This window comes from Colobus angolensis, unplaced genomic scaffold (genome assembly GCF_000951035.1).
Source record: "Colobus angolensis palliatus isolate OR3802 unplaced genomic scaffold, Cang.pa_1.0 Scaffold357, whole genome shotgun sequence".
Classification (NCBI taxonomy): Eukaryota; Metazoa; Chordata; class Mammalia; order Primates; family Cercopithecidae; genus Colobus; species Colobus angolensis.
In genome coordinates, this window is record NW_012116899.1 from 126,468 (window position 1) to 146,165 (window position 19,698).

Genomic DNA, 19,698 nt, shown 5'->3' on the forward strand with positions numbered 1-19,698 from the left:
TCAGGGCAGGAGGCTGTATTCTGAGAACATGCAAATGAGCTGGGGAGGGGTCAGGCTGAGCACAGCTGCAGGGCTGGCTCATCTCAGTAGCTAAGCACTGGCTCAGTGTCCCCAGGTGTCCCAAGTAAGACCAGGGTAGCATAAATTTGTCTGCAGAGAATGTGTTTCTACTGGGGACTATTTTGTTATGAAAAACATGTTTTAGGTATTTTTTTGACAATGTTAAGTATTCCTCAGGAGTCGATGGAGCAATGTATTTCATTGGTGTATTGGGAGTATTTAGGAGAATATTCTTGTTTGTAGGAAACACATAGTAAAATGTTAGATAGTAGGATTCTCAGCTCTTCAAAAGACTCTCATTAGATACCGGTTAGGGAAGAGGGTAATTTGTCCTATACTTGCAACATTTCTGTGAGTTTAACATTGTTCCTTTCTAAAAAAGTTAAAAATAAAATTTATCGACATGATGCCATATATATTTGTAAGTATTAAGTAATGATGTTGTGCCTTTGTTCTTACTAGTATTAGATCAAGCAATTTACTACAGATACACAGATGATACCATGTTTTCTCAATGCATGCAGTACTCACAGATCCACCATTATTAAGAGCTACAGGTCTCTTTAATACCTAGAGACTAAATAGGCTGCACCTTATTCTTGTTTTTGGCATCTTCATAGCCTACATTCTTTTCTGCCATTGAGTATTATTTCCCAAAGTTCATCTCTGTTAGTGAGGGTAACCACTGCATGGAGCCTGTCCCTGCCATGTACCATCAATGCCACTATCCTCTTTTACTTTTTATCAGTGATTGGGATATCATCCTGACCCAGACACCAGCGACCATGTTAACATCTTTAGGAAAGAGACACTGAATCTCTTATCAAGCAATTGCCTATGTACATGGAGAGATCAGTTGGATCCAGATGAAATTGAACAGGGATTTTCACTCATTATATCTAATATCTCTAATGTGCCCAAAAATGTCCCAGCCTGGCTCAGTAGCAGGGGAAGTGGATCCAACTACATCAGCATCAGTGGGCTGCAGCCTAGGACTGTACACAGTTTTACTGATGCCTGACTAGGGGAGCCAAATCACAGTGCAGTTGCCTGTGCACAAACCTTCCTGCTGCTTTGTAAGTAGCCTGAATTGTAAGGGAACTTGCTTATATTTGGAGAAAGGAAGAAATCTCCATTTGTCCTCTAAATGTTTGCTGAAAATGAACTGCAAATAAATGAATTAATGAAAGATTAATAAGAGAAAAGGTAAACAAAATGCATTTAAAATGCAGTGAGATATCATAGCAGGGTGATTACCCAGATAACTCAATGAGACCTAGTTGTTTATATTTCCTTTCTAGGGAAGAGGGAATTGGGAAGTGTGGGCAACTTGGAGAGAACAGATGAGAATAAAAGTGCGTCCTCAAAAGAGCAGGTAATAGCCTGTCTGGATAAAGCATCGACTTCCAGTCTTTTCTATTTTAGATTCCTCTTCTGTGTTAATCTTCCCTGATATAAAAATTCTCAGGAAGAATTTTCTTGACAATTGGTTTACTTCTGGAGAATCTGCTTTTAGGTGATAGGGATATTTAGGAAAAGGCTTTTGTGCATTTGCTGCTTTTTAAATGCCTTTGGTTTTACATAATCATCATACCAATGCAGCATAGTTTGAGACGTTATTTTCTGGATTCCTTTACTTGCAACCCACCTGCCAAGATGCTGTTCCAGAGAGATGCAGCTACAGACTGAAAGAGCAGTTGACCACTGAACAACATGGAGGTTGGGGCACTGAGTACTGGTGCAGTTGAAAACCTGTGTAGAACTTCTGCATTTCTAACTTAAGTACTAAGAGCTTACTTTTGACTGCCAGCCTTAGTGATAAAATAAATAGTTGATTAACACTGTGTTTAAGTTATTTATATTATATACTCTATTATTCTAATAAAGTATGCTAAAAAAAGTTACTAACAAAACTATAAAAATGAGAATATATATTTGCTACTTACTAATTGCGTGCTCACAGGTGACACACAAAGAAGAAAATATAAGTGGATCTGCAAATTTCAAACCCAATTTATTCAAGGGTTAACTGGACCAGGATGAACGTAGCAGTCCCCATCTGTAGTCTAGGGCTTTCCCCTTTGCTGTACCTCTGTTCACTTCCAGTTGCAATATCCATGTCTTATGTTCTTTATGGTCTTGGGCAGAGAACTCTGCCTGCATGCATCGGTGGCCAAAGGGCCTGGAATGTGTATCCCTTAGAAAGCGCTATGGTTTGACTCCGTCCTCCAGAATCCATCTGTTGTAAAGTTAATTCTCAGTGTAATGGTATTGCCAGGTGGGGCCTACTGGGATGTGTTTAGGTCGTCAGGGTGGAGCCCTCTAGTGGAATACATTAATGCCAGTATAAACAGGGATTATAGGGCTGGGATCTCTCTGTCTCTCTTCGGCTTGTCTGTCACATTAAGATATAGCATTCCTTCCTTTGAAGGACCCAAAACTCCTGGCATCATCTTGAAACTGGAGAAAGCAGTCCTTAACCTGCCCATGCCTTGATCTTAAATTTCCCATTCTCCAGAAGTGTGAGAAGATATATCTCAATTTTTTATGAACTACACAGTGACAAGGAATCTGTTATAGCAGCTTGAAAGAGAGCAAGAGAGACAGCTCACAATCAGTGAGGACAGGATGAGGTGTATACATACCCCAGCTTTATCATCTCTCAGGTGGAACAGCCCAGAGGAATTTAGTCCATGTTTCCACATGTGGTTGATCTTCAGTTATGCTGAGTCAGGTGGGTTGTTGATGTGTCTTTAACAATTCATCTTCTGTTCTCTTCCTCACTTTCCTCCTTCCTCCCAGTGTAAATTTGCTGCCTAAACAGGAATCCTCATTGCTGGTGGACCCAAACTAAGATACTGAAAAAAAATATTGTTAATCTTTCATATGAGGGGTATTTCTCATCTGAATTCTAATAATTTCTTTTTCTTTTAAATATGGAAATATTCAGGTAGCACTTAATTTTTTTTTTTTTTTTTTTTTTTTTTTTTTTTTTACCAATCTATTTTACATTGAATTTCTGAAGAGATTTTGTTTTTCTGTGTGTTAAAACCAAAAATTAAGTTGTAAGCCACCAACCAGCTGAATGGACTCCTCTTTTGATAGAGAGAACTTCAAAGAAATCTGAAAAACTAGGTTAGAGCATGAGCATGACTGGCAGGTCGGCTTAGATGTGCCTCATTATACTCTCCACCCATTGGAGTTCAGACACAACTGACCAGCATTATCATTACAACAGAGATCATTGGACTGATAAAACAGATACTTTGTAGCAATAAGATACCATACTCCAACATGACAGATAATAGGCCCTGAAGAAAATCTAAATATTTTACCCTAAAAATATTTCTTTGATATATTCTGAAGTGGTTCTGCAAAGCTGCCTGTTGTGGGGGAAATTTGCATTCTATAGAGAATGCCCTCCCCTTACTAAGTCTTTTTTAAAGAGTCTGACATTTTTTAAAGGTCTGATAGCAACATTCACCATCTACTTTATTTGCTACCCATAGGATTCATCTACATGGCAAGAACCTTCTCTTCCACAACCCCTTTTCTAGGATCAAGTATTTCTTTATGATGAATTCAACTCTTTAGACAGAGCTTAACTCTTTCAACCAGTAGCCAGTCAGGAAAGCTTTGAATCCACCTATGACCTGGAAGCCCCTGCTTGAAGCTTTCCCACCTTTCCAGGACAAACTAATGTATATCTGATATGTATTGATTTATGTCTTTGCCTGTAATTCCTGTGTCTCCCTAAAGTGCATAAAACCAATGTACCCAACCACATTGGGTACATGTTTACAGGACCTCCTGAGGCTGTGTCACAGGCCATAAGCCATATTTTTGGAAAAATAACCCTGTAAACTGATTGAGACCTGTCTCAGATACTGTTTTGTTTACACTGGGTCACAAAATTTAAAAATCCTCTAAAACAATCCATACATCAACAAATCTACATTAGAGACAGTGGAGTGAGCACACCCCAACAGATAAAACTCACAAGTGAGAGGAACCTGAGTCTAAGATTTTGTCCCGCTCTCTTGATTCATAAGTAGGACAATTTTGGGGAAAATGTTTATTGTTGGTGGAATGAATAATGTCCCATCTCAAAAGAAGTCCATGTCCCCGTATCTGGAACTCAAGTGTTATAGGAGTTTTTAAGAAATTATTTTAGGCAGAGAGGAGGAAAAAGGGTCCTTGGGAAGGTTTTGTTTCTTTTAAAGCAGCTCTAGAAACACTTCTTGTCTAGAAGGAAAGCCCTGGCTCCTAGAGCCAGGCTGGGGAGCTTTCCTATGCAAATGCCAGCCATTAGAAACTGGATTCACCCAAACATGGTGATTCCCACTGTCTTCTTCCTTGTCAACACATGTGCCTGGAGAAAAACCTGAAAGATGCTGTAGGAAGCTGAGAGCAGCAGCACCACCATCCTTAAGCTTTCAGACAGGACTGAGGATGACATGGTTAGATAGCCCATACTTCAGGGGCAAACGCATTGTATTTTCTGAGGGAGCACCAGAGAATCCTGCTTCTACTATCAACCTTCCTGACTACAGTATCCTTGGCTTTGAAAGGTTGTAGTGTAAAAGTTTATTATAGGAATTCGGTCATTCTTGTCATACCCAACAGAGGCAAGAAACCAGGAGGGAAAGGCACTCGGGATGCAAAATATTGCTTATAGAATGCAATTGAAATAGGCCTTATTATCCCATGGAACTAATGTTTATGGTTTTTTGAATCAACATAGAAACTGACTCCCCCAGTCTTAAAATTCAAGATAGTTACACTTGTTAATCTGAGTTCTTTTTTCAGGAAACCAACCATTAGGCCTCTAGATACAATCAAGGAGCTGAAAGTTACATATCACTGAATTGGGACAGTGAGACATCAGACCCTTTGCCCATCATGATTGCCTAACTGACCTCCTGCTTCCTGCTGACCAAATTATCTTCTTTACCCCTCCCTAATTCCTGTTTTCCCACATTTCTTCCCTGCTATCTAAACCCCTAATTTTAGTTGGTCAGGGAGATACATTTGTGAACGGTGTCCCATCTCCTCGGCTGTGGCACCTGTTTAAAGCCTGTTCCTTGGCAATACTGTTGTCTTAGTGATTGGCTTTCTGTGTGGTGAGTAACAGGATCTACACTGAATCCCTGGCATTCCAGTAACAAAATTATCTGCAAGCTTCCCTGCTTTGGGTTATTGTAAACTGACATCAAATTTACCCACAACTTCTGAGATAACTTAATATAATTCTAGGATTCAGTTTGTCCACCACTGCTTACAAGTCTGAGCTTGCCAGCTCCCAACTCTTAGTAGAGCCAATAAAATTTCTCAAAGAATGATAGGTAATAATTTCCCTTTTTCATAAAACTCTTTGTTCTTCCAACATATTGCAGACCATTGAGTTTTCCTCTATGTCCCATTTGGCAAAAATTTCTTAGCAAACATTAAATTAGCAAATATTAAATTTAGAGATTTATCTCTACATTTTATTTAGATGTCAATACTTTAGACTGTAATTCTCTGTATTAAGACAATTGCTGCTTAGAATATCTATAGTGGCTTCTTCTCTGTTATATGAATTCCAACTGAAGCCACAAACTAGACTCCTCAGGTGTCATGATCTCTGTCTTTATTAAATCAGCAGAGGCATTGTTATGTCTGTGCAGCTGGGGCTGAGAAAGAAAAAGGAATTGGGATGCAGAGGTGACTTCATGTCCCCCTCTACCAACACCATCAGAGTATGGCTGCATCTGAGGAACACTCTCAGCCCATGGAGGCATCAGGAGGAGCAGCTGGGGCAGCCCAGCCTCACACATCTTCTCCCTGGGGGTTTATGTTTGGGTGTGTAACACTGTGGGAGGGTAACTATTATGCTGTTGACAGTAATAAGCTGCAAAATCTTCAGGCTGCAGGCTGCTGATGGTGAGAGTGAATTCTGTCCCAGATCCACTGCCGCTGAACCTTGATGGGACCCCACTTTGCAAAGTGGTTGCATAATAGATCAGGAGCTTAGGGGCTTTCCCCGGTTTCTGCTGATACCAGGCTAAATTATTGCTGATGCCCTGACTGGCCCGACAAGTGATGGTGACTGTGTCTCCTACAGATGCAGACAGGGAGGATGGGGACTGGGTCATCTGGATGTCACATCTGGCACCTGAAATTGGAAACATAAAAACAAATGTCCACACAACAAATCACGTTGTAAGAGAAGTTCCCTGAAGAGCCAGGCTGTACTGAGCACACTGGGCTGAGTAAATTCCTAGTGTTCTCCTTCCTTACCTGGGAGCCAGAGTAGCAGGACCCCTAGGAGATGAGTGGGGGCCATGATGTCCATGCTGTGTCCTGACTGTGCCTGATTCCTGCAAGAAGTGTAACCAGCCTATTAAGAAGTCTTCAGGGCAGGAGGATGTGCTCTGAGAACATGCAAATGAGCAGGGGATGGGGCAGGCTGGGCACAGCTGCAGGGCTGGCTCATCAGAGTAACTCAGCACCAGCTCAGTGTCCCCAGGTGTTCCAGGTAAGACCAGGGTAGCACAAATTTGTTGGCAGAGAATATGTTTCCACTGGGGACTATTTAGTTATGAGAGACATTTTTTAGGTATTTTTTTTTTTTTGACAGTTTGAAATATTCCTCAGGAGTCTATGGAGTGATGTATTTCATTGGTGTATGGGGATTATTTAGAAGAGTATTCTTGTGTATAGGAAATACATAGTAAAATGTTAAATGGTATGATTCTCAGGTCTTCAAAAGACTCTCATTAGATACCGATTAGGGAAGGGGTTACTTTGTACTATACTTGCAATATTTCTGTGAGTTTAACATTGTTCCTTTATTAAAAAAATTAAAAATACAATTTATTGACATGATGCTATGTATATTTGTAAGTATTAGATAATGGTGTTATGCCATTGTTCTTACCACTATTAAGATCAAGTAATTTACTACAGATGTACAGAGATGATACCATGTTTTCTCAATGAGTGCAGCACTCACAGATCCGCCATTATCCAGAGCTGCAGGTTTCTATAGTACCCAGAGACTAAATGGGCTGCACCTTATTCTTGTTTTTAGCACTTTCATAGTATACCTCTTTTCTGCCATTGAGTATTATTTCCCAAAGCTCATCCCTCTTAGTGAGGGTGACCACTGTGTGGAGCATGTCCCTGCCATGCACCATCAATAACACTTTCTTCTTTTACTTTTTATCAGTGACTGGGACATCACCATGACCCAGACACCAGCGACCCTGTTAACATTTTTAGGAAAGAGACACTGAATCTCTTATCAAGCAATTGCCTATGTATGTGGAGAAAGGAGTTTGATTCAAATGAGCCTGGAAATGATTTGCAATCATTACATCGCACATCTCTAATGCACCCAAAAATGTCCCAGCCTGGCTCAGTAGCAGGGGAAGTGGCTCCAACTACATCGGCATCAGTGGGCTGCAGCCTAGGGCTCCACAATATTTTACTGATGCCAGACTAGGGGATAAAAATCACAGTGCTGTAGCCTGTGCACAAACCTTCTTGCTGCTTTGTAAACAGCCTGAATTGTAAAGGAACTTGCTTATATTGAGAGAAATGAAGAAATCTCCATTTGTCCTCTAAATGTTTACGGAAAATGAATTGACAAAAGAAAGATAAATGAGAGAAAAGGAAAACAAAATTCATTTAAAATGCAGTGGGATATCATCGCAGGGTGATTACCCAGATAACTCAATGAGATCCAGTTGTTTATATTTCCTTTCTAGGGAAGAGGGAATTGGGAAGTGTAGGCAACCTGGAGAGAATAGATAAGAACACAAGTGCATCCTCAAAAGAATAGGTAACAGCTTGTCTAGATAAAGCATCAACTTCCAATCTCTTCTATTTTTGATTCCTGTTCTGTGTTAATCTTCCCTGATATAAAATTTCCTAGGAAGAATTTTCTTGACGATAGGTTTCCTTCTGGAGAATATGCTTTTAAGCAGATAAGGGATATTTAGGAAAAGACTTTTTGTGCATTTGCTGCTTTCTAAATGACTTTGGTTTTACATAATCATCACACTAATTCAACATAACTTGAGATAGTATTTCCTGGATTCCTTCACTTGTAACCCGCCTGCCAGAATCCTGTTCCCGAGAGATGCAGGTAGAAACTGAAAGAACAGTTGACCCCTGAACGACATGGAGATTAGAGCACACTGACCACAGGTGCAGTCGAAAACCTGTGTAGAACTTTTGCATCCCTAACTCAAGTACTAATCACTTACTTTTGACTAAAAGCCTTAGTGATGAAATGAATAGTCAATATATTATATACCCTTTTCTTCTAACAAAGTATGTTAAAGAAAAAAATGTTATTAAGAAGATCATAACAATGAGTCAATATATTTTTTACTTATTAAGTGCTTACTCACAGGTGACACACACAGAAAAAAATGTAGGTGTATCTGCAAATTTCAAACTCAAGTTATTCAAGGCTTAACTGTACCAGGATGAATGTAACAGTCCTGTCTGTAGCCTAGGGCTTTCCCCTTGGCTGTACCTCTGCTCACTTCCAATGGCCATATGTATATCTTATGTTCTTTATTATCTTGGGCAGAGAACTCTGCCTGCATGCATTGCTGCCCAGATGGCCTGGAATGTGTATCTTTTAGCAAAGTTTTATGGTTTCACTGTGTCCTCCAGAATCCATCTGTTGTAAAGTTAATTCTCAGTGTAAAGCTATTTCCAGGTGGGGCCTGTAGGGATGTGTTTAGGTCATGAAGGTGGAGCCCTCTAGTGGAATTCATTAATGCCACTATAAACAGGGATTATAAGGCTGGGATCTCGCTCTCTCTTCTGCTTGTCTGTCATGTTAAGACATGGCCTTCCTTCCTTTGAAAGACTCAACGATCCAGGCATCATCTTGAAAGTAGAGAAAGCTGACCTTAAGCTGCCCATGCCTTGATCTTAAATTTCTCATTCTCCAGAAGTGTGAGAAAATAAATTTCTGTTCTTTATGAATTACACAGTGACAAGGAATCTGTTCTAGCAACTTGAAATAGAACAAGAGAGACACCTGACAATCAGTGAGGACAGGATGAGGGGTATACATACCCCAGCTTCCTCATCTCTCAGGTGGAACAGCCCAAAGGAATTAAGTCCATGTTACCACATGTAACAGTTCTCCTGAGTCAGGTGGGTTGTTGATGTGTCTTTTAGCATTCATCTTCTGTTCCCTTCCTCACTTTCCTCTTTTCCTCCCAGTGTAAATTTGCTGCTTAAATGGAAATCATCATTGCTGGTGGACCCAAACTAAGATAGTAAAAAATAAAATCATTATTCTTTGGTATGAGGGATATTAATCATCTCAATTCTTATCATTTCTTTATCTTTGACATGTAGGAATATTCAGGAAACAATTTTTCTTTACCAATCTATTTTATATTGAATTTATGCAATGATTTATTTTTCTGGGTGTTAAACCCAAAAATTAAGTTGTAAGCCACCAACCAGCTGAGTGGACTCCTCTTTTGGCAGAGAGAACTTCAAAGAAATCTGAAAAACTAGGTTAGGCCCTGACTGGCAGGTGGATTTAGATGTGCCTCATTATGCTCGCCTCCCTTTGGAGTTCAGACAAAACTGACCAGCATTATCATTACAGCTGAGATCTTTGGACTGACAAAACAGACTCTTTGTAGCAATAAGATACCATACTCCAACATGACAGATAATAGGCCCTGAAGAAAATCAAAATATTTTACCCTAAAAATATTTATTTGACCTATTCGGAAGTGGTCCTGTAAAGCTGCCTGTTGTTGGGAAAATTTGCATTTTATAGAGAATCTCCTCCCCTTACTAAGTCTTTCCCAAAGCATCTGACATTTTTTTTTTAAGGTCTGATAAGCTCCCCCCCACCCACATCTACTTTGTCTGCTACCCATAGGATTCATCTACATGACAAGAACCTTGACTTCTATGCTCCCTTATCTAAACTCAAGCATTTCTTTATGAGGAATTCAACTGTTTAGGCAGAGCTTTCCTCTTTCAACCAGTTGCCAGTCAGGAAATCTTTGAATCCACGTATGACCAGGAAGCCCTTCCTTCAAGATATCCCACCTTTCCAGGACAAACTAATGTTTATCTTATATGTATTGGTTTGTGTCTTTGCCTGTAATATCTGTGTCTCCCTAAAATGTGTAAAACCAATGTGTAATTCAACCACCTTGGGCCCATGTTTGCAGGATCTCCTAAGGTTGTGTCACAGGCCATAAGCCTTATCTTTGGCAAATAAACCTATAAATTGATTGAGACCTGTCTCAGATACTGTTTTGTTTACACTGGGTCAAAAAATTTAAAAATCCTCTAAAATTATCTACGCATCCATAAGTCTATAGTAGAGACAGTGGAGTGAGCACATCCCAACAGCTAAAACTCACAAGTTAGAGGACTCACAAGTTAGACTCTGACTAAGCCTAAGATTTTGTCTGGCTCTCTTGCTTCATAAAAATACTTCATGATTTTTAAAATTTTACTCTAGAGAGGACAATTTTGGGGAATATATGAATTTTTGGTGGAATAAATAATGTCCTACCTCAAAAGGTGTCCATGTCCTTGTCTCTGGAACCCAAGTTTTATAGGAGTTATTAAGAAATTATTTTAGGCAGATGGAGAGGAAAAGGGGTCCTTGGGAAGGTTTTGTTTCTTTTAAAACAACTCCAGAAATGTTTTTTGTCTGCTAGGAAAGCACTGGCTCTTAGAGCCAGGCAGGCAAGCTTTGATATGCAAATGAAAGCCATGAGAAACTGGGTTCACCCAAACATGGTAATTCCCACCTTCTTCTTCCTTGCCCTGACATGTGCCTGGCAACATGACTGTCCCAACATATCCCCATGTGTGTAGAATATTATGGTGCCCTACATTTGCATATTAAAAGGCTAGGGTGGGAGGGCCAGTTTTTTCTCAGGCTACATGAATGACATGCCTGGTCACACCAATTCCCTGAGCCCTGTGCAAATCAGACACCGCCTCCTTCAGCCTCCTCCTATAAGCAGCCACTTTTCCACTGCACATGGAGTTATCTCTCTGTTCGAATCTCCCGTCCTCTGTCTCTGTATGGGGAAGCTGTTTAGCTGTTTTCTTCTTCCTTGCTTCTTGCATATTAAACTTTTCTCTCCTTAAAACCACTCCACGAGTTTCTGTGGCATTTTATCTAAAGCAGTGTGAGACCAAGAACCCTGGTGTTCCTCCAGTCACTGCGGCTGTATCATAAGGATTCTACCTTATGTAGCAAAAAATGACCCTTGACAGATGTAAGTTAAGGACTTTATGAATAAGCAACCTGGTTATCCAGATGAAATCAACATAATCACAAAGGTGCTTAAAATAGAGGAGGAGGCTGACAGTCAGAGAGGAGCTGGGACAATGGGGAGGGATGTGGTTTAAGTAAGGGAGGGGCTATGGAACCAGAAATATGGGAGCACCTTGAACATAAGAAGCAGAAAATCCAGTTCTCTCCTCTGGAGCATCTGGAAGAATTACAGCCCTACTGACAACTTACCATTAGCTCAGTGAGACTTCTGACCCCCACAGGGTAATATCTTTATGTTGTGTGATGCCAATAAGACTGTGGCAAGTTAAACAGCAGCATTGGAAACTAATGCAAGGGGGAAGAAATGTCTTTCACCTCACTGAGCTCATGGCTGTCCTCTGTTCTTGGAAATATTTCCACCTTATTATCTGGTGTCAGTTATGACAACAGACAGAGTAAATTTTTTTCTGAAAGATCTAGTACAAGAATTGTTTTTAGCTAGAAAATCTCTTGGGTATCGCATGATTATCTCTTATATGATCTGGGTATCACAGAGTTTAGGGGTCACATGTCACTGCACGTGATAGGAGGAAGAGGGTTATGTTTGTTGGTTTGTTTTCATATTAGGAGGGAAAATTAGATTTTTAGGACACAATCTGAGAGTGACAGGCAGAGTTAGAGCTATTGTAAGAGAAAGAGGAGATGTGGAAGGAGTCAGGGCAATGAAACATGTGACCCTTCTTCCCAATCTAAAAGAAAGTCATTGATTTTAGAAGGTGAAGTGAAGCTTTTCACTGTCCATCTTCTTAGGAAGGATCAAATTCTTCCCAGAGTCCCTGCCCCTCCTTCACTCCCCTGACATTGCATTGTGGAGCTCATCACATGTGCCCTTAATCCCTGCTCCTGTCCCAGGCTGGGAGAGGCTCACTGTCCTCACCACGCCCAGCAGGATAGAGCTGGTGCCCTACGCACCAAAGGAGAAGAGGATGGTTTCTGTGCAGGCCATAAAGGCTTTACCACACTACATTTCACTATAATTCTCAGTAAAGTTGTGTGGAGAGAAGAGAACATATGGCCAACTTTACCTGGTGGGATTAAAAGAGGCCAGGCTCTGAGAATGACAGTGAATTCACATGTCTAATTTTCCAGGTGGCAAATGCTAGCTTTAGCAAATGTGGAAATGTGGACTTTGAGTTTAAGAACAAGACAGACTTTCAGGTACTGCAATAAATTAGGAGACATTTGGAATAGGGCCCTTACTCCAGGGCTAAGGTCAGGCTGGCAGTGCTTGAGAGCTGCCAGGTGCTGGCCCTGGGCTGTGGGGGAAGCAGTTGCTCTCCTGAGCCACAGGGCTGAGGACCTGGGAGAAACCACAGGCCCTGGCAACAGGGCTGCCTGGCAGGGGCTTGAGGAAAGGAAACTGCTCAGAAATTCACAGGAGCTGCATTAAGCATATATCCCGCAGCCTGGCAAGAGTGAAAAGTCTCAGGGACCCAGACCTTAGGGCTCGGGCGGGGTTCCTGGGCTGGGTGCTGTCAACTCTATCCTCCCTGGTCCTGAATGACTGGGACCCTGCTGGAGCCAAAGACGGAGGGTCAGCAAATGTCCTCAAAGTCTTTACTCGGCGAGACTCTGTTCTGCTTGGAAAGAAATGAAACACATGCTACACAAATAAACATAAAATTATGTGTCTATATAATATGAATTTCTATTATAGACCTTATATTTTGAATACATATTTAAGAAATAAATTGTATTTATATATTTGTATAAACTATGTATCTCTGATTAAATATATGATGCACCTTTATATATAAAGACATATAACTTTGATTGCTAGTATAAGGTATAGCTTTAAACTTTAATAAATTGAACGTGAACGTTGAAAACAAGCACTGGGTGCACCACCTCATGGCCCCTTCCTCACTCCAGGGCCTGAGAGTCATAAAGCTCAGAACCCTCTTCCATGTGCACCCTGGGCCTAGAGCAGTGAACTGCCCATTGCAGAGGATCATGAGCGACCTGAGGAGCGTCTGAGGAATCACAGAGCAGCAGATGCCCCGGAGATGGATAGTGAGTCTGGTCCCTGATTGAAGGAATGTTTTGTCCCCAGAGCTCAGTATAAACAAGTCCTCTGGTCATTTCTGTCAAACAAAGCAGCACACGTGGCCCAGAGGCTGCATGGTCACAGGAAGAAGCCCCTCCCTAGCTCACTCCCAGCTTCCCCTCTGACTGGGGTGATGTGGGATCTCTCTGCCCAGCTTTCATGGCTCACTAGCTGCTGGGACTCTTGACAATGGCCTATGTCTGCCCCACTCACAAGCTTCTCAGCAGTTGCCATTTTACTTTCTGCTCTCTGATAACCACAACTTGGCAACCATGACCCTTCCACAAAGATTCATGGAGTGAGGTCAGAACTGTGCGTTCAGCAATGTGCTGGGGCATGTATGTAAGAGAAACAAGGCGTGGCCAGCCTATGTCTGAAGTGAGGATTAATTTGCATCATGACTTGGGAGTAGGAGGTGGGAGAAAACATCCTGACATGCTCCATGCACTGATGCCCACAAGATACACTAGAGGTGCCCATAGAGGAGGTGGGAAGGGGGTGTGAGGCAAAGAGAGGATGTGAATTCAGAGGTGTCCCCCAACCTGTTCCTCGAGAAGATTTCAGACTCTTAGTAGCCCCTGGCCACTTTGAGAGACCGAGGAGAAAGGATCACATAAGGCCAAGAATTTGATGCCAGCCTGGGCAACATAGGGAGACCCCATGTCTACAACACACACACACACACACACATGCACAATTTGTTAAAAAGTGTGAACAATGGCATCACAAAGTGATTATGTATGAACATTTGCTCAGAAATTTAGAAAACAAAGCGTATCTTCTGAGCTAACAATACTTTAATAAATATGTTAATTTTTTAACTATACTAAATACAGAGAACATAAAATTGTCTCTCTTAAACATTTCTAAGAGTGGAGTTCAATGGCATTAAATATATTCACATTGTTCTGCTATTATTACTGACACTAAATCCAGAATGGTTTTCATCAGATAAAAATTAATATCTGTATCCCTTAAACAATATTCTCCTCCATCTTCTCTATCCCTGCCCCCTCCAACCTCCATTCCAGTTCTGTCTCTATGTCAGTGACATCTTTGAAGCAGGTTCACCATGCACTGGTTACCAACGTACTTGGGTCTGGGAAAGAGAACACCCCACACAGCGAGTTACCTGAAGCGGGCTTTTCATTTACAGAGAAGCAGCAAGGGAACACAAAAGTCTTGGACTTATGGGTCAGTTCCCCAAGGCACAGGAAAGCCATGTGGAGCTGATGGAGTCAACTGTGTGTCCCCCGCTTGCACCACAGCTCAGGAACCCGGGAAAGCAGCCACTCTGGGCTTTATATCCTGGGGTAACAAGACACACACGGCTAACATGCTAAAGGACATTCCATTCTGTGGGAAACTCGTATAGAGCACAGGTAGGTTCTTCTGTCTAGTTCTTCTCTATTTCAGGATGTTACAATTCCAGCACATTCTACAATTATTCCTGAGAACTCTTAAAATAAGCAAGAAAGTGGAGAGAACTAAGTCAGTCCAGGGTCATTGGAGAACTGTCTTGCAGTTACCCCATCACCTAGACATCTCCCTTAGCAAAGCTAGCACATTTCATATGTCCACCAACTTCCCCTGAACTAGAGGTGGAAGTTTATCTTTTCAGATTGATGAAGCACCTTGATTAACACAATCTCAATGCAGATTATTATGCCAGAGTGAGAGAACATTTCACTGGGCCAAGAAAAGCTAGTACCACTCACAGGAGGATAAGACCCCCCAAAGCAGGGACTAAGATGTTAAGAAGTGTAAGGGGGAACTTTCAGATGCACCATTCTCTGCAGCCAGTGAGCCTGCTTTAGGATCAGCTCTACTGGTATTTCTAGGACACCTGAGGTGTTTACCCAGGTACAGTAGCCAGTGTTGGGTGTTGGTAATTGCATGGAAAGTCTCCATTGGGTTCCCCGAGAAAGTGCCCATTGTCATGTTGATTGGGTAGTGAGGCTGTTTCTTGGTCAGAGTGAAGTCTGATGTGGTATCCAAAAACATGACATAAATTCCTCTCAAGGATCACGATGGTAGCCCTAGCATCTAACTGAGTGACATATATTTAGCTTTCCAGGAAGCAAGCTATTGCCATAGCCCTTTTCTGTACACAGGGGATCCTTTAATAGTTCAGTCACTCGGTTGCTATTTTCCTGACCAGGTGGCTGGATTGTTGACAATGGCCCATGATTTAGTGGAAATGGAGCAAAATATAGTGTAGAGACAGCCTGCATGGCTACTGTCATTGCATGTAGTTTGTCCCATGGGCAGAATGTCCATGTTCAGTGTCAGTCAAAAGATGCCATCCCCTGGCTGGATGGTGGCCACACCCTGTAGACCCACTGGCATGTGTTTTATACAATCATCAGGGCCCCATGCCATACTGACACAGGCATGTCTCTGAATCTTTGACTATGTGGCCAAAGGAGAAACTAAATTGTCCTCTATGGGTTATTTGTTCCCTTCCAGCAAGCTTGCCATTTGTTCATGGGGCACATGGGTCCTCTGAGATCCTGGTTAGGACTGATTCTGACTGTACCATTTCCATTTAATAATTTGGATCTGTGGGGCCTGTCCAGTTTTATTGACTGTGTTCGTAGACACCAAAGTGAGAATGGGTAGTTAAAGTAGCAGTGTCAGGCCTGGTGCTCTAGCTCTGAGATACTCAGCCCTATCAGTTTCCTACAGCAAGCAAGGAGTTGCCATTCACAAGAGGCACAACTGGTGGCTGCTGCAGGAAACTTTTGTGTCCTGAAGTGACTCTGGCGCACCCAGTGACACTAGAATCACCTGACATCAGCTGTTAGGCTGAGTCCTGATGTGTGGTACAATGTGAGAGGTTTAGGAGGGGTCATTCTTCTTGGCAAGTTAGATATTCAGAAGAGCCAGTAGCACTCTAAGTCTCAGCTGGGGGAAACTCATATTACTGAGTCCCCACAGGGACCTCCATAACATTGCTTCAAGTGACTGAAGTCCATGTGTTGAATCATCATCATTATTAAAAGCCCCTGCTCATTAATGGCATTTTGATTAATATTCACTTGGAGAGCATTTTTGTTTGGATGATGGCTCAGTTTTAAAACATCTAGTCAGAGCTCTTCCAGAATGACTTTGTCTATAATCATCCTGTTGCATTTCTTTTAAGGCCTGATGATCTGTCAAAACCAACAGCCAATATTATTAAAATGTTCTTCTCTTTCCAATGTGATTATCAGATGTAATCCTTGCAGTTTACCCACTTTTATGACTTTTACATTTCCAGGGCTTCCTTGACAATGGCACTGATGTGACTCCATCCAGCATCCATTGTTGTGAGAACTCTATTTGGCATATCATCATCTTGGGCATGAACATAATGGAGACTTCATAGGATGCAATGGTTACTATTCAACATTAGTCAAAATTTGATACCCTTGGAGCCCTACTGGGTTGGAAAATATTTTTGGGTAAGGACAATCATTTGATAGAGTTTTAAAAATAAAGGCTACACATAAATTTTCTGCAGCAAGAGTATGAAATATGTGTGGTCCAGAATACAATTTTTTATAGAATGTAACAAAAATTATTCAAATATATTCAATTTAGATAATAATTTTACAAACAGGCATATATTGCATATATATAGAATAAACACACTTAAGTATAAGTACTATATATATTTGTAGCCAACATTTTATCAAATAAAAATATATTCACTTGTATGTATCTTACATAGACGTATGTATATTTTTCCATAAATACGGTAAATTTTAATTTTTTATTGAAATACTAGTTTCAATTTTGTCATTAATTTTCTCTTAATAACTTTATAATTTGATTACTAAATATTTACATTTATGCCACTAATTTAAGAAAAAATACATGTGTGTATATACAGGTAGAGATGTAAATACTGTATCAGTAAGTTTTTATGCATTAATGATTGATAACTGGTTAAACACACAACTCAGTGACTGGTAACAGTAAACATTTATTTTCATGTGCATGGATGCTCATGTTCACAATAATCTGGCTGATCAAGGGAGGGCTCAGGTGAGTGGTTCCTCTACACAGCACTGAGCTTGTCTTCAGTTTGGACATATCAATTGTCTGAGGACAAGGCTGAACAGCAGTGGCTACACATGACTCAGGATTCTTGTGGCAGGTCACAGGAGTGAACAACATCCCAAACCAAACTGCACAGCTGAATTTAAGTCCAATAATTTCTAACATAGCTTCACACATTTAAAATATATTCCCTTATTTCAGTGAGTACAAATTTTTAAGAAAATGTTCACTCCATTTAATTATAGAGGTGTTTGATCATTCCATGTACAAATAATTATGTTTTCAACCTTTACAATGTTGAAAATATTTGCAAATGTAAATTTGCATTAATAAGAAAATAAAGCTGGATATGCCTTCAACATGTGGCTTTAAATATAATTTATTTAAATGGCCTCATGGGGGAAAAATCATTTTAACTTACATAAATATTCCCTTTTTCCTCTCTTGTTTCTTATAGAGTTGCCCAATAAGAAGTCGTCCCATGAGATTTGGAAGTCAGAAAAGGATGACTCAATATTCTCCATTGGTACCTAAGACAGACACAGGGACAGAGGTGAGGACTGCAGAAACACCTGGAAAGATGCTGTAGGAAGCTGAGAGCATCAGCACCCCACCCCTAAGCTTCCAGACAGGACTGAGGACCACACGGTTAAACAGCCCATACTTCAGGGGAAGACGCATTCTGTTTCCTGAAGGAGCACCAGAGATTCCTGCTTCTAATATCAGCTTTCATGACTACTGTATCTTTGGCTTTGAAAGGTTGTAGTGTGAAAATTGATCTTAGGAATTTGGTCATTCTTGTCATACCCAACAGAGCCAAGAAACCAGAGGGGAAAGGTACTCAGGGTGCAAAATATTGTTTCGAGAACGCAATTGATATAGACCCTATTATCTCATGGAACTAATGTTTATGGTTTTTTGAATAAACATACAAATTGACATCCCCAGTCTTAAAAGTCAAGATAGTTACATCTGTCTTACCTCAGATTTTTTTTTCTTTCAGTAAACCAACAAACAGGCCTCCCAGATACTATCAAGGAGCTGAAACTTACATATCACTGAATTGGGGCAGTGAGACATCAGACCCTTTGCCCATTATGATTGCCTAACTGATGTCCTGCCTCCCATTTACTAAATTATCTTCCTTACCCCTTGCTAATTCCTGTTTTCCCGCATTTCTTCCCTGCTATATAAACTCCTAATCTCAGTTGATCAGGGAGATACATTTGTGAACGGTGTCCCATCTCCTCGGCTGCAGCACCTGATTAACGCCTGTTCTTGGCAATACTATTGTCTTAGTGATTGGCTTTCTGTGTGCTGAGCAGCAGGATCTTCACTGAATCCCTGGCATTTCAGTAACAAAATTGTCTGCAACTTCACTGCTTTGGCTTATTGTAACCTGAAATCAAATTTGCCCACAACTTCTGAGATAACTTAATGTAATTCTAGGATTCAATTTGTCCACCACTGCTTACGAGTCTGAGCTTGCCAGCTCCCAACTCTTACTAGAGCCAATAAAATTTCTCAAAGAACAATAGGTAACAATTTCCCTTTTTCATAAAACTCTTTGTTCTTCCAACATACTGCAGACAATTGAGTTTTCCTATATGCCCCATTTGGCAAAAATTTCTTAGCAAATAAAACATTAAATTTAGAGATTAATCTCTACATTTTGTTTAGACATCAATACTTTAGACTCTAATTCTCCATATTAAGACAATTCCTGCTTAGAATATCTACAGTGGCTTCTTCTGTGTTATATGAATTCCAACTGAAGCCACAAACTAGACTCCTCAGGTGTCATGATCTCTGTCTTTATTAAATCAGCAGAGGCATTGTTATATCTGTGCAGCTGGGGCTGAGAAAAGAAAAAGAAATTGGGATGCAGAGGTGACTTCATGTCCCACTCTACCAAAACCATCAGAGTGTGGCTGCATCTGAGGAACACTCTCAGCCCATGGAGGCATCAGGAGGAGCAGCTGGGGCAGCCCAGCCTCAAGCATCTGCTTCCCTGGGGGTTTATGTTCGGGTGTGTAACACTGTGGAGGGTAACTATTATGCTGTTGACAGTAATAAGCTGCAAAATCTTCAGGCTGCAGGCTGCTGATGGTGAGAGTGAATTCTGTCCCAGATCCACTGCCGCTGAACCTTGATGGGACCCCACTTTGCAAACTGGATGCCTTATAGATCAGGAGCTTAGGGGCTT

General features: G+C 41.0%; 1 gene segment (V, D, J or C); it reads right to left on the reverse strand.

Annotated features, from left to right (window-relative positions):
• Positions 1-5,894: 5,894 nt before the first annotated feature.
• The window catches only part of LOC105519680, a 108,890-nt gene continuing 95,086 nt past the window's right edge, over positions 5,895-19,698 (reverse strand). The window contains 1 exon segment of the V gene segment in view: positions 5,895-6,217. Coding sequence covers positions 5,895-6,217 — 323 coding nt within the window.